The sequence below is a fragment of the Aspergillus multicolor genome (assembly GCF_047715735.1).
Source record: "Aspergillus multicolor strain CBS 133.54 unplaced genomic scaffold BDW74scaffold_13, whole genome shotgun sequence".
Classification (NCBI taxonomy): domain Eukaryota; kingdom Fungi; phylum Ascomycota; class Eurotiomycetes; order Eurotiales; family Aspergillaceae; genus Aspergillus; species Aspergillus multicolor.
The window spans coordinates 385,727-399,910 of record NW_027395964.1 but is presented as its reverse complement, the minus strand read 5'-3'; the positions used below and the strand labels follow the sequence as shown (position 1 = coordinate 399,910).

The window sequence follows — 14,184 nt, the reverse complement described above, 5'->3', positions numbered from 1 at the left end:
GGAATGCGAGGAATTGATATAAGCCGGTGCTGCGGTTAGGACAGTACGTACCCTTTTGAGCGCGTAGATGACCTGTTCAACCCAAAAAATCAAGTCAACTTCCATCCATCTCCATCGATGTGTGTGTTCCAGTCCAAGGCGGCATGAAGATGAGGGGAAGAGAGGAAGTGGTGTTGAGGTTCATGGGAACTCACGTCTCTGGTCGTAACGAGCTAAGCAGGAAAAAACGTCAACAATTAGTTCATGGTCGAGAAAAATGAGATGGACGGTCTTACTTTTCGTTCCTTCGAGGGAATCGTTCCCGAGTCCATGACGAGAATCACCTGGCGTATCGTCTGTGTTTTTGTTAGATATATCTCTGTCGGTATTGTACGTCTTCCTTAGAACAGACTAAAGTCAAGTCCGAACTGAGACGAGAGGAACGGACTACCCAACATACCTCCGTCAATCGCTCCTTCAATACAATCCTCGTCTGTGCGTAGATGTCGGCACTAATGCGCATAACCCCTCCACGGCGAGCGAGACGGCTATAGATCATACGTTAGGAGGCGGATCTCAATCATACGCTGAGATCAGAGTTGTACCGGATCGCAGGACGAGCTGTATCCAGAGGAACCAGTATTAGCAGGCTTGCTGGAGCTTCGGGCGAGGCGCCTCTTGTAGAAGGATAGATGAGTGTAGCTAGAAGCTTGGAGTCAGGATTGTTTGAGATGACATACTAACTCCCATGATATTGTCCTTAACGATCCTGTAGACCTCGTCAGTATCGGAAAGCCGCTGGGACGGAGAAGGGACTGCGTAGAGGGCGATGTAGAAGTGGAAGACGTACTTGTACCGGCGACCCTTCACGACACCGAGGCCACGCAGGCCGATTGGTTTGGTATTGCTGGAAGCGAGGGGAGGCATTTGGTCGAAGGATGCAGACGATGTGACCTTGGTTTGGGTTTAGTCGTAGTCGTCGAAGTTATATTGGGAGCCAGAAGTGATGCAAGTTTTGAGTTGAAGGATCTGTATAGAAAAGAAGTGGTTGGCATTTTAGATGAAGGGATTTCACTTCGTTTACCTCGCTGGCGAAGGTGCATAACACAGAATATCATTGTTGGGTTGAGCGCTTGAGCAAATTATTGAGTCATTGTCAAGATAGAGTGAGGGAGTTGGCGATGAGTGTTTGAGAAGCGGAATGGCATTAAACTATACACTATGCAGTATTAGACTCGGCTGCTTTATGAATATATAATATAATTTCGTGGCACATATATTGAGCAAGCACTCAACGCCGTTGCAAAGGAAACATTGTATGTTCGTAGAGCATTTAAGAAATGAAAGTCGCCTCGGAGAACATGCTTCCCTCCTCCGTAAATTCGTCGTCGCCGACCTTGAGTTTGAGAGAGAGTTTCTGTTGAGGAGAGTACTAGCGGATTGTGAGTTTAGGGTAACCGGCTTCAATGTATGACGGCTTACCTGGAAGATATATGGCCGCGCGCCCGCAACACTGCCAGCAATGGTCTTAATGAAGCCTGGCACCTCAGCCATGACGTCGATACGATCAAGCTTAGGGCCGAGGGCACCATCGACCTCCGCCTTGACGGGTTTGCCGTCCTTCGTCTTGCCCTCCCAGACCCACTTGATAGACTTGGGCTCCGGCCAGTCACTCGTCTCGTCCTGGGACGTCTCTGTGTGGGTCGCAGTGTTGGTTGTACCAGCGTAGATGATCTCGCCGTCCTTGACGATACCGCCGACGTTGACCACTGTTGACCCATAGGATGGTGGGGTTATGAACTCCATCATGATAGCGGAGAATGAGGGGGTCTGGAAGTTGATGAAGTTCCATCGAGAAGCTATTCCGGTTAGAGATATGCCATCGCCTGCCCTAATCATATTTTCAACGCACCTGCATGGTGGGGCTTCATGCCCTGAAGAGCCTGAGAGAACAATCCCCGACCCGCCAGGTCGTAAACCTTGTCCTTCGTGGTAATGGTTCCAGTAACAGTGCACCTAGGCCAGAACATGTGACGCATGGATCCCCATGGGTTCTCGGGGTCTGTACCAAAGTATGTAGTACCGTCTTTGCCGATAGCGAAACCGGGCGCGGCACGGGTGAAGGTCAAGTCCACGAGGCAGCCCTCGTTCACAGCGGACTTGAAGGTGTAGGCGTTGCCCTCTTCGTTCAGAGATAGCGAGATGTTATCCGCGGCGAAAGAAGACATGCTCTCGTCAAACATGTGGTTGTACAGAGGGTCCGAAAACCAGATATGAGGGGTACCATCACCAGAGGTATTGAAGATCTTGCAGTTGAACTGGGCGGTGGTATGAATGCCACTTTGTATAACAACACGGTTAGTACATCTATTGATCATATTATCGTAGAGATGATATGGCGGTAGAGACTAACGCGATGTTGCTGTAAATGATTTGGACCATGACCAGCGTCCCATTGTCGGCCATGACATAGTACGTCTGGGTCTCTACATTGGTGTACTGGTAGGCACGCCACCGCAGGTCGTGCTTGGTGAGCTCGGTGTACGGGGCATCCTCAGTCTGTTGCTGGGAGACGGGCTGGATGGCTTCTGGGCCATAGATCGGTTCCTGCGTGCCCGCAACGGCGGAGAGACTATACGCGAGTGATCAGCGAGCTGAAGACAGGGATGTAGCCAGGGGGTAAGAATCAAACAAGCAGGGGAAAGCTTACGTCGATTTGAGCCAATTCATGGTGAATAGATAGAAGGGGAGTTGTTGAAGGAAAGTGGAAAGAGACTAGGGAAGAGCACTGGAGGAGATCTGAAGATCAGGGAGAAATCGATAGCGCGCGGGGCCCAACGGGGTCTTCCAATCGACAATACAAGCTTTGGGCAGGGGTTCGGACGTGAGACGAGCAATAAGGGCAAGACCAGGCCAATATCAACTACCAATCAACCTTCCTGGAGCTATTTCTACATGGAAACTACGGCTATAGGCCCCTTTAAGCTGTGATCGAGTGTTGAGCAGGAGCAACGGCGATGGTTCGCTATGACGTCCAGCATTTTTCCGGCGAAACTGGTCTCCCGGAACGGATAGAATCGCCGGTCCCGGCCGCCCGTCAATATCGAAAATCTTAGCCGCAGTTGCAGTAACAGACCGGTTGATGTTAACGAATTGAGCCCTCTTTGACCCTCCTTTTGATACCAGTCCTTCACAATGGCCAAGAAAGCGTTGGCTAAAGATCAAATTGTTAAGCTCATCGTGGGGGCCGGACAAGCCAGTCCCAGTCCGCCCGTCGGTCCGGCTCTGGGTTCTAAAGGTGTCAAGAGTATGGACTTCTGCAAGGTGCGCAGGGCAAAGCTACTACTCGGGTAAACTTGGAAGCATTGTCGCTGATTTTTCATAGGAGTTCAATGCCAGGACAGCACACATCACCACCGGCGTACCCATCCCTGCCCGCGTCACAGTCCGCCCTGATCGCTCCTTTCACTTCGATCTCCGAACTCCCACGACGACATACCTACTGCTGCAAACTGCCAAGGTAGAACCGCGCAAGGCCCGAATTCGTGGTGCTCAGAAACCCGGACACGAGCATATCGGGACGATTTCCCTGAAGCACGTATATGAGATCGCAAAGATCAAGCAGTCCGAGACGAGATTATCAGGGTTGAGCTTGGAGGGACTCTGCAAGAGTGTCATGGCGCAGGCCAAGTCTGTTGGCATCAAGGTTGTTCAATAGGGAACAAGCAGGCGACGCTGGAGTGATGTGGTGTCATTGCATGTGCAGCAACTTTGAATATTATGATACCGGCGTTCTCGGAGATGGGTCTGTTATACTATGTACTATAGCTTTTGCATGCGATATAGAAGCGCAGTTAACTCGAAGCATTCCACATTGATCAGAGGCGTCAGCCACGGCGCTCTGTACTTCATAAAAAACAAGCAACGAATGTTTTGCATCTAGTACAATAGGGTATGGCCGGGGGTATCTGGGGGTCAGGCGAATGAAGTTCCCAGGAGCCAAGCAATATGATGATGTTTTGTGTCACTGCTATGTTTACCTCCTACTGAAGATCATAGCCATGTCCAACCACTTGGCGCAAGAGTAGGAGAATCAAGGAGGGAAATATGCATCGCAGGCGCTGCGCAATAATTGTATGCTTGGCGGTATTCACCGGGCGCTGAGAGGACGTTAGTGAGAGGCTAGACGGGGCTAGGAGCTATCTATATTGACCCCGGTATCTGAAACCCCACACGTATCTTTGAATTCTCGATGACGGAGTAAGATCCGGAGATGTAGGGGACTCGAGAACGGGGGATTCACGAGAACGAATAATAAACGGCAATTTTGCCGGAAGAGGAATAGAAACGATTGCCAATGACAGCCACAGGATTCGATGATGTACCCCGTATTTGGCATGCAAGGAGGAATGGGCCCCGGCTGCTTCTGGAAAACCTCACCGATCTGGAGAAGCAGTACAAGCGACCAGTGCGGACCCCAGGTTCAGCCACCGGCCTGAATATAATAGCATTATTATCATTGAGTATAGATACTGCACCAGTGCACTGGAGGCCCTGCTGAGGCTGCTGTAACATAGCGGGGCAGAGCTCGTCAGATGGACAGCCTCGGGCTTGGTGATGACGGATATAACGGAGCATCGAATGTAGTCATCAGTGCTGCCGCGAGATTCCGAATCGTTGATATCTGAGTATTATTTCACTTGGCGAGCATTCTCTCGGCCTGTTTCGTCAGCTCTTTTACCGGTGTTCGGTTGTCATCATCATCATCCTGTCCTTTTCTTTCTGACCTTATACAGGGACTGCAGTCAAGTCTGCGTCAATCTAGACCAGCCCCAACGGAGTACCTAGAGCAGTGGATCTCGCCGCTATTGCCGCCGCTTGTTTTTCTCTCCAAAGTCGGAGACGCCGCCGCTCCTGCTTTCTCTCCTCCGGTTCCCTGTTCTGCTCTTAGTCTTACCCCCTCCTCTCCTCCATCCTCTTTCTATCTACTATCAGACTCTCCACTCCTTGTCTCTCCCGCTCCCTGCTCTTGTCTTGCCGGCCAAGGTAAACGGTACCCGTTGCTGCTTTGGGAGTTCTCGGTGGGCCGAAGTTCAGCCATCCGTTTCTCTCCGGGTCTGTGAAGCTCCCGGACCGTTGAGTAACAGCAGCAATCGGACTTGACGAAAGATTCGCCCCGTCGACCACGCGAAACCCCCGTCCATTCGCATCCTGTCCCACCTCGATTGGTCGCCGTCGTCACGAAAAAGCAAAATTTACATGGACCATATTTGCTTTACTTTCCATCCTCCTTCCTCTGCTACGACTCGCTGATTATTACGTCTTTGGAGGGGCATGACTCGGGCCCGCAATCCTCGACAACATGACGTCCAAGACTGACTTTGCTGATGGGAGAAACCCTGCGCAATTCGGTGCGCAGCAGCACTCCAGTTTCTCAAATGCATCTTCTAATATGGTTAACTTTCGCAGGAAATCGAGAGCCCCAGAACGTAGAACAGACGCCTACCGGAAGGGATTCTGACGCGGGAAATAATGACGCCAGATCCAAGCAACAGCCTGCCCAGGTCCGATTCTCTTCTGTGAATGAAGAATACGAGCCACCGGCGTCGCTTGCTGCGTCTGGGACTGATAGGAAGCAGGAAGATGATCTCCGGTCTCTTGCCGCTTCTCTTCAAAAATCCCAGCTGCAAGAAGCCAGACTTTTCAACACTTCATACGATCCAGTGTCTCTTCCAACGTCAAGAGTATGATCTGACCTTTGACACCTCTGGGTATCTTTGTTCCACGGGGATTCCTTGTGCTGATCGGTTGCTTTTCAATCTAGGTTGCATCTCAAGAGTCAAGCGAACGCAATGGCTCCAATCTACCTTCAACTCATACCTCCCCTCCAGCATCAGCGATGCAATCACCTCCTCTCACACCAGCTGCAACCCATTCGCGCGAAGCGAAAAATAATGACTCAACACACACTGAACCAGCCCAGACGACGGCAAAGCAAGCTCCTCCTCTTCCTTCCCAGTCCTCAGCAATTACCCCTTCGGCCTCACCACCAACTAGCGCACAGTCGAAAAATGCAGTTGCGCAAAGTGCGCCCAGCTCACGCCCTTCGTCAACTGATCAATTATCAAAACAAAATGATGTCACCCAGACATCTTCGCATCCTCTCAATGGAACACGACACCGAGCACAGTTCTTCGTTGGCCCCGAAACAAGCTCCCGTGACGAAAGCCCGCCGATGACACCTAGCGTGGCCGTTGACAGCTATACTCCCCCAGGCGCGATAACTCCGATTGGCGAACCCAATGACCCTTACGCTCGTAGCAAGCGGCCACCCCAGTCGAAAAATCTTACGCAACTTGACCCGCGGTTTATCTTCAACGGTCGTGATCTGAAACGCAGACATCATTCCGGAACGTATCCTCGCCCGTCAACTGCGCGCTCCTCCAGTGCGACCGACCTCAAGGGCAGCGATAAGCGCGCTGGTATCTTTGGTGGGAAGAAAGACGTGCGCCAACCGGAGGCAGAAAGCAAGCCGCACGGTCATATGGCAGAACTCAAGCGATTCTTCAAAATGGGCCACAAGCATAAGCGCGGAGAGTCGCCTTCGTCAAAGAAATCTAGCCGTTCTTCTGGAAAGACTACGCATCAGATGGCCACTGACAACGTTCCATTTGCGGATGATCATGGTCTCAACTCCAAGTATGGAAAGCTTGGGAAGGTCCTTGGTTCGGGCGCCGGTGGCTCTGTTCGGCTTCTCAAGCGTAACAGCGACGGTGTAACATTCGCCGTGAAACAGTTCAGAGAGCGTCATTCCTGGGAAACCATGAAGGAATATTCCAAGAAAGTGACTGCTGAGTTCTGCATTGGCTCGACCCTTCATCATGGCAATATCATTGAGACACTTGATATTATTCAGGAGGGAAGCCACTGGTACGAAGTCATGGAATATGCCCCGTTCGATCTGTTTGCGATTGTCATGACGGGTAAGATGTCCAAAGAAGAAGTCGCCTGTTCCTTCAAGCAGATCCTAAGCGGCGTGGCATACCTCCACGGAATGGGTTTAGCTCATCGAGATTTGAAGTTGGATAATGTCGTCGTCAACGAGCATGGCATTATGAAACTCATTGACTTTGGAAGTGCGGTCGTTTTCCGATACCCTTTTGAAAACGACATTGTACATGCTTCTGGTAAGTTGTTTAAGGGTAACTGCATAATTTGAGAGGAAGCAGTGCTGATTGCAATAGGAATCGTCGGCTCCGACCCATATCTCGCACCAGAGGTCTATGATGAGAAGAAATACGATCCCCGCCCAACAGATATCTGGTCTCTAGCCATCATTTTCTGTTGCATGAGCCTACGCAGATTTCCGTGGAAGCAGCCTCGTGTTAGCGATAACTCTTATAGACTCTTCGTTTCGACACCAACACCAGGCACCCCTGTTCCAGACGCTGACCCAAGGCGGCACCGTCCTGTCAAGTCCGCGCCGGATCTGCATGCCGCGGCTATCGAAGACAAGGCTCCCCAGTATGCGGGAGTCATAAGTGAAGAGCCCTCAAAAATAATGGCTACACCCCCACGATCTCCAGTCAAGCCAACGGCAGGTAACCAAGAGGAAAATCGCCCTCCCGAGAATCCGCAAGAGAAACCGCCGGCCAAAGACGCCAACTGTGACAAAGTCAGTGCCCAAAACAAACCGACTCGGACCACCAGCAAGGAGGCACCCCCGCTACCACCCGGATCCGCGCAAACGGCTGCTCAGCGTCAGGAAGTTATCAAGGGGCCTTGGAGGCTTCTCCGGCTTCTTCCTCGGGAAAGCCGCTACATAATCGGTCGCATGCTCAAGGTGGCCGTCAAGGAGCGTGCTACTCTCGACGATGTGCTGACGGACGAGTGGGTCCGGAACATCAAGGCCTGCCAGCAGGAGGTGACTGGAGAAGTGATTAAAGCCGCTGGTCATACACACGTCCTCGAGCCTCCTTCTCCTAGTGTACCCGTGGCCAGTAAGGCCAAATGATTCTACCAGCTGATTGTGTATAATGAGCAAACTGAGAAAAGCTTCTATCTTTCTGTGTTGTGCGTTCCTAGATGCATGGCGTCTTATGTTTTATACCGTTCTTTTCTGATGGGTTTTTATAGCTCTGCTAATTGCACTTAGACCAGACGTGCCGTCAACGCTTTTTGTTCCCCTGGGTGGTGGATTTGTTTTACTTTCTTTGCCGAATATGCCTGTGGTCATTGTTCATACTCCGTCTTACCTCGACCACTCTAATTCCCAATTTATGACTTTCGTCTTGACTCGGCGTTATGGCGGCAGCAGCTCTTGATTTACCTTCACCCGGAACTTGGCCGCTAGATCAGTTTTTTTTTTTTTTCTTTTCTGCTTTCTCTCTGTTTTCTACGTTTCTATGTCAATTTTGGCTTCAGTTGTTTGCCCTTAGGGTGCAATTTGTACATGAGTCTCGCGATGCGGTTTATACCGTCCTCAGTGTGCTTTTTCTCTGCCTATGGCCAACTCTACTCAGGGACAAGCGTAGCAATAGACTTTCTAAATAAACAACTTCGATTGATCATGATCTAATGTGTGAGATGTAGACTAGGTAGTCGTCATGGCTCCGCTCTAGTCGGGTCGGGGCGATAACCGGTATCGGCGGAGATAAGATTGAGGCTATAAACGACAAAATGTTGGACCGAGCAAGCAGCTCCAAGCTCCTCATTCTCCTCCCTTTGGACTTCTGCCCGCCCACTGTCACACTCCTGGACTTTACTCACGAGGATTAAGGTAGAATTTTTGAAGACGTCGTGATTTGAGTCAATCTGGCCATCCCTTGAACGCTGATGGCTGAGTCACGAGATCAAGGACCATTGGTCACCTCGCTCTGGACCAGGTCTCTAATTGTACGCAAAACGTACCATCTACCCAAAGCCATTGTCGCGGGCTGACCTAGTGTCTTCTGTTCTCTTGTAGGCCGGCGCTGTTGCCGGTCTCACAGTTGATTGTTCCCTTTACCCGCTAGACACCATCAAGACCCGTCTCCAGAAAGCTAGGCATCATGGCTCCTCCGCCCCTGCTTCGAGCGTCTCCCTCCGACAGACCATCCGTGGCATCTACGCAGGTCTTCCTTCAGTTCTTCTCGGCTCGGCCCCGTCTGCCGCTTCGTTCTTCATCGTCTACGATGGTGTCAAGCGCTCCCTTGCAACAAAGGAGTCACAGTCCCGCAGCCAGCTAATCCTCACACAATCGCTAGCCTCGTCCATGGGCGAGATTGCAGCATGCGCAGTCAGAGTACCTACGGAAGTCGTCAAACAACGCGCCCAGGCTGGCCTCTTCGGCGGCTCAAGTCTTCTGGCCCTGAAAGATATCCTGGCTCTGCGGCACCCGGACCCGGCGAGCGGCGCGAAGAGAGGATATGGACAGGTTATAAGGGAACTGTACCGGGGGGCAGGAATCACAATTGCGCGCGAGATCCCGTTTGCGATTTTGCAGTTTAGCATGTGGGAGGAGATGAAGGATGCGTACGCCAAGCGGCGACAGCTGGAAGGACCGGTGTCGGCGTCCACGAGTGCATTCTTTGGAAGCATTGCCGGTGCTATCTCGGCTGGGTTAACGACGCCGTTGGATGTCATTAAGACGCGGGTTATGTTGGCGCGGCGCGGGGACGGTGCGGAGGTAAAATCCGGAGCTCAGATAAAGCATGCCGTGCAGGAGATCTCCAAGGAAGGATTCAGCGCGTTTTTCAGAGGTATCCAGCCGCGGGTTGCCTGGATTGGTATTGGAGGCGCGGTCTTCCTGGGAAGTTATCAGTTCGCTTGGAACACTATGGAGCGACGATCGAAGGAAGAGTAGATGATCGATACGATTTGTACGATAGCCATTGTGTGTGTATATGTGTATTGATAGAAGACATTATAGATATAAGGCGAGCAGCATCGATTGACTGCGAATGCTATTTCCAAGCACAGATACGGACGACTAAGCAGCTATCGTAGCTGGAGGGCTTGCAAGGTTATGCATAAATCTGCGGCATCGTACCACAGGGTCAGGATGCCTCGTGGCTTGCCTGGGCAGGAGAGGGTCAGCCCCAGTGCAGGGCCAAGTAGCGCCTTTGGGGGTGCGGGGTGCGATGGAGACGCTGGCTGGGGATGCCTGCTCTTTGCTACTTGAGGCTGCTCGCGTGTCTGGTTTCTGTGTTTGCCGCGACTTTGCATCAAGCAACCGTGCTCTAGAGCTCCCCTGTACAGCAAGTACCAAAAAGCTAAGAAGTGAACCAAGTGTTGATTTTAAGGTACTGGAAGGATGTAGTGGCTTAGCACTTAGTATCGGCTTAATAAATCCATCCACCCAGCCAGCAACATGCAAGACTTTCTCTCCTCCAAGTCCCCGCTTCTCCTCATCTTCTTCTCCTGACATAATATCCTGGTGCACTAAAGAATCTCTGCTTGTTTTGTGCTTGTTGTATGCTTTTTTTGTTGCTTGTATTTGTAGGGAATGCTTGTCTCCACTGCAGGCTGCCTTATCAATCGTTGGTGAGTGATCGGCCTGTCACAACCTCCGCATCGTCCGGTTCCTCCGCACTTTGACTGCTTCACCCGCACTCTGTCGCCAGTGTCGCCTGCTGCATGGCACGCAAATTAAGCCACCAAAGGGTCACTTATGGTAAGTCTGCTGTGCGGCGACAGTGCACTTCTTTGTGTTTACCACATCCTCTACACCTCCACCCATATCCCGTTCCAATCTCACAGCTACACTGTCTGAACCCAAGGCTGACACAAACATCGGTATCTATTCAGTGCTCCCTCCCTCTGATGCACCTGGAGGTCATCGACTGGGCGTCAATGGCTTAGCGATCGATTCAGAGAACTCCACGCTGTAAGTGGCTCGAAATCCCGTCCGACATCGCTTGACGAGATAAACGCTGCCGTCGCAGTCGTCGCTGAGGCTCCGTTTCTAACCGCTCTCTCCGTTAAAAGCTACTCGGCCGGTCGCGATGGAGTGATTTGCTCATGGGACCTCGATCTACCCTCTCTCTACTCGTCCTCGTCCACTGCGAAACCCGGTCCTACAAAGTTCCGCAATCAGGTCCAGGCGCACACCCATTGGATCAACGACATCGTCTTGACACAGAACAACTCTGCCCTTGTTACGGCTTCGTCGGATACCACGGTCAGGCTTTGGCGGCCGTACTCGGAGTCCACCGACGTCCCGGAACCGATTGGAAAACACACCGACTATGTCAAGACTCTCGCGAGTCCGGGTTCCCATTCGACATGGGTTGCTTCGGGTGGCTTGGACCACAAGGTGAATCTGTGGGATCTCAATGGAAACGGCCGGATCCTTAGCATAGACGCGTCAGGTGCGGAGCAGAGTGCCAAGGGCTCGGTCTATGCGTTGGGTGCTGTGTCCTCCGTCATCGCCAGTGGAGGGCCGGAGAAGTTGGTGAGAGTGTGGGATCCAAAGTCCGGGAAACTGATCACCAAGTTTGTTGGGCATACGGATAACATCCGCGATATCCTGATCAACGGCGATGGTGATACGATCATGACGGCTTCTTCCGATCAGACTGTCAAAATCTGGTCTCTGACCGCGGGCAGATGCATGCACACTCTGACCATGCATAACGACAGTGTCTGGTCGCTGTACTCTAACCGTCCAGATCTCTCAATCTTCTACTCTAGCGATCGTTCTGGTCTGGTTGCCAAGACCGACACAAGGAATGCTGATATCGAACAGGGGATCTGTGTGGCTGCGTTGCAGGAGCACGAGGGCGTGGTCAAAGTTGTGGCCGCCGGTGACCATATCTGGACTGCGACGCCAAAATCAAGCATTAACCGCTGGAGTGATGTCGATACGACCGCTGAGATTGATGCGCCCAAAGAGCGTAGTGGTCCTTCAGACCCTGACAATACACAGCCAGACGATAAGTCGCCGCCAAAGGAAAAGCCAACTACAATACCCTTTGAGTCGCTTTTGCTTCTCTCAAATACATCTACACTGCCTACATCACGGATACCCCATGGCGATTCTGCCGTGAACGGGCAACCGTCCTCGCCTCGGCCGGACATGGACGATGAACTAGGTCTCACAGTTCCCGCTTACTCGTTGCCTGAGGAGACGGTGGAGGGTCAGCATGGATTGATCAAGTACTGTCTTTTGAACGACAGGAAACGTACATTAACCCAAGACTCCGCGGGTGAAGTCGTGTTATGGGACTTACTTAAGGTACACTATCATTCTCCCCGACAAGATGGGTCGTGCTAATGATGTCAAGTGTGTGCCTATCAAGTCGTTCGGCAAGCGTCACATGGATGATGTGGAGCTGGAGGTCAACACGAACGAGAGCATCGCGCACTGGTGCACCATTGATATTCGAACCGGGAGACTGTCTGTCATACTCGAGCCAGGCCGATGCTTCGACGCGGAGATATACGCGGATGAGGCTGATCTAACAGACTACTCACAAATTCGCGAAGACCAAAGATGTATGTTTGCCTTGTTTTTTGACTAGGTCTCTTTGACTGACAACAACAGTAAATTTGGGAAAATGGGTCCTACGGTGGCTCTTTGCTCCATTGGTCGATGAACAAGTCAAGCGTGACGCTGACTACCGAGTACAAGCCAAAGCTAGGGCTGAGGAGGTGGCATCTCATAGCGTGTCCGCACCTATGGATATCCCTGGGAAGCTGACCGTGCCGATACCATTAGACCCATCTTCCCTTACTAGGCGGGATTCCCTTGCCAGCCCACTAACCCCTGGCCATGGCATAAACCTGGCCACAACTCCCGGTTCATTGACGTCGTCAGTGCTCAATCATGGGCACAGTTTTAACAACATGGGAACTTCCCCTGGAGAGTCTTATGATCACTTGACATCACACCAGAGCGCTGATCTGGCTCGGAGCTCAATGTCGGATAGGTCAAGCGATTACTTCTCGTCTCCCAAGTCACACGCACCTATCGATACAGACAAACCTTTACCAACACCCGGTGAACAGACGCCGACTCCTACGCAAGCCGGTGAGCCCGACAAAGAGGAGCGCAAAAAGGGCAGTTCACTCTTTGGCAAGAAGTTCCGGATGGACTTTCCCAAGAAGCTGGGGCGCACTTCGTCCGAAGTGAAGCCTCAGATTCAGGAGGAGAAGCCGGAAGAACCTGAGAAGGCGTCTGTGAAGGAAGAGAAAGTGTTTGAGAACAACCTCGGCGGCTTGATTGATCGAGCGCGCCATGAATATGAGGAGTATCTCACTGCTAATCCAGGCCAGGAGCTAGTGTCGGCCTTTGCACCTAGTGACGAGAGCGAAACACCTGAACTTCAGATACCACCTCGGACCGTGGTGTTCATCCAAGAAGAGTCGGGAGACTCAGTTGTGGCTTCAGATATCTACAGGGGTACTTTTGAGAATATCGGCCAGGATCGGGAGAAGCTTGAGAAGGCAATTCCGCTGTGGCTAGGTGATCTACTGCTTAAGGTAAGCTACTTGAGTTCCATCAATTGGGCTGCATCTAACCTAGCAGAACCAAATGCCGTTCAAGGAAGCTGTCAAGATTGCGTTTACGCTGAAGCCTTATGACGACTTGTTACCCCCAGTTGTCAAACCAGAGACGTGAGTACCAGCCTTAATATTACCGGGATACCTGTTGACGACATACAGCCCTAGCATCAACGGCACCGCTAACAATTCCCGCCTAAACGCGAACCGGATGCTTCGAGCCAAGAAGATCCTGGCCTATGTGTCAGAACGCATAGAAGAGCCCACGAATGACCCTGTTCAGGACGCACTGAAACCCGAGGAGTACCTTGAATTATACTGCCAGAACAAGGTAAGCTTATTCGCAATTAAAATTTTCGCCAGGGCCAATTACTAACGCGCAAACAGCTCATACCTCCCAACATGACTCTCGCCACCATCAAGGTGACTCACTGGCGCAATGCTACCGACATGGTCCTCCACTACAAGGCCAACGATAAGAAAACGCTCCGACTGATAGGGTCTGTCAATGACAACGACGGCCAGAGTGAATCCCAGTCCAACCAGCAACCTCTATCTGAATCAGGGGGTATCCCCAATGGGGAGAACGCGAGCGCCTCGCATGGCAGCACAGCCTCGGGCTCGGCGTCTCTGAACAACACCTGACTGCAGCTTCGTGCCTCGGTAGGCTCAAGTACTGCGGATACGGTTTGTTAGAGTACTTCATGTTTTCTGCTTCAT

The 14,184-nt window shown here is 51.8% G+C and overlaps 4 protein-coding genes across 4 annotated transcripts; 2 read left to right on the top strand and 2 right to left on the bottom strand.

Moving 5' to 3' along the window:
• Positions 1 to 89: 89 nt before the first annotated feature.
• On the bottom strand, positions 90 to 906 carry BDW74DRAFT_178458 (histone H4; the record flags this gene model as incomplete). The annotated part of the gene is made up of 5 exons (XM_073729207.1): positions 90 to 212; positions 276 to 335; positions 440 to 527; positions 585 to 681; positions 720 to 906. The coding sequence occupies 5 exons, from the start codon at positions 904 to 906 to the stop codon at positions 90 to 92; spliced, it is 555 nt and encodes a 184-aa protein (XP_073583612.1).
• Positions 907 to 1,204: 298 nt separating this feature from the next.
• Positions 1,205 to 2,993, bottom strand: BDW74DRAFT_23227 (survival factor 1 family protein). Its single transcript, XM_073732273.1, has 5 exons — positions 2,690 to 2,993; positions 2,393 to 2,611; positions 1,892 to 2,319; positions 1,462 to 1,838; positions 1,205 to 1,411 (listed from the first exon to the last, which is right to left on the bottom strand). Exons 1-5 carry the CDS (start codon positions 2,707 to 2,709, stop codon positions 1,313 to 1,315), a joined length of 1,143 nt encoding a protein of 380 aa, XP_073583611.1. The 5' UTR covers positions 2,710 to 2,993; the 3' UTR covers positions 1,205 to 1,312.
• A 102-nt stretch (positions 2,994 to 3,095) lies between these two features.
• On the top strand, positions 3,096 to 4,390 carry BDW74DRAFT_153702 (mitochondrial 54S ribosomal protein uL11m). The gene is made up of 3 exons (XM_073724564.1): positions 3,096 to 3,301; positions 3,363 to 4,139; positions 4,193 to 4,390. The coding sequence occupies exons 1-2, from the start codon at positions 3,175 to 3,177 to the stop codon at positions 3,695 to 3,697; spliced, it is 462 nt and encodes a 153-aa protein (XP_073583610.1). The 5' UTR covers positions 3,096 to 3,174; the 3' UTR covers positions 3,698 to 4,139; positions 4,193 to 4,390.
• Positions 4,391 to 5,341: 951 nt separating this feature from the next.
• BDW74DRAFT_168069 (uncharacterized protein) lies at positions 5,342 to 14,109 on the top strand (the record flags this gene model as incomplete). Its single annotated transcript, XM_073726769.1, has 13 exons — positions 5,342 to 5,408; positions 5,449 to 5,723; positions 5,804 to 7,166; positions 7,224 to 7,966; positions 8,945 to 9,819; positions 10,584 to 10,633; positions 10,768 to 10,846; positions 10,948 to 12,196; positions 12,246 to 12,456; positions 12,506 to 13,443; positions 13,490 to 13,578; positions 13,627 to 13,795; positions 13,852 to 14,109. 13 exons carry the CDS (start codon positions 5,342 to 5,344, stop codon positions 14,107 to 14,109), a joined length of 6,366 nt encoding a protein of 2,121 aa, XP_073583609.1.
• Between the last annotated feature and the right edge of the window lie 75 nt (positions 14,110 to 14,184).

What these genes read in the sequence shown, in the direction of transcription:
- BDW74DRAFT_153702 (XM_073724564.1), top strand. Translation starts at nt 3,175, where the DNA reads ATGGCCAAGAAAGCGTTGGCTAAAGATCAAATTGTTAAGCTCATCGTG. An exon ending in CAAGAGTATGGACTTCTGCA is followed by an intron (nt 3,302 to 3,362) that starts AGGTGCGCAGGG and finishes CTGATTTTTCAT; the next exon opens with AGGAGTTCAATGCCAGGACA.
- BDW74DRAFT_23227 (XM_073732273.1), bottom strand. Translation starts at nt 2,709, where the DNA reads ATGAATTGGCTCAAATCGAC. An exon ending in ATCATTTACAGCAACATCGC is followed by an intron (nt 2,320 to 2,392) that starts GTTAGTCTCTAC and finishes TGTTATACAAAG; the next exon opens with TGGCATTCATACCACCGCCC. An exon ending in CGCGGCCATATATCTTCCAG is followed by an intron (nt 1,412 to 1,461) that starts GTAAGCCGTCAT and finishes ACAATCCGCTAG; the next exon opens with TACTCTCCTCAACAGAAACT.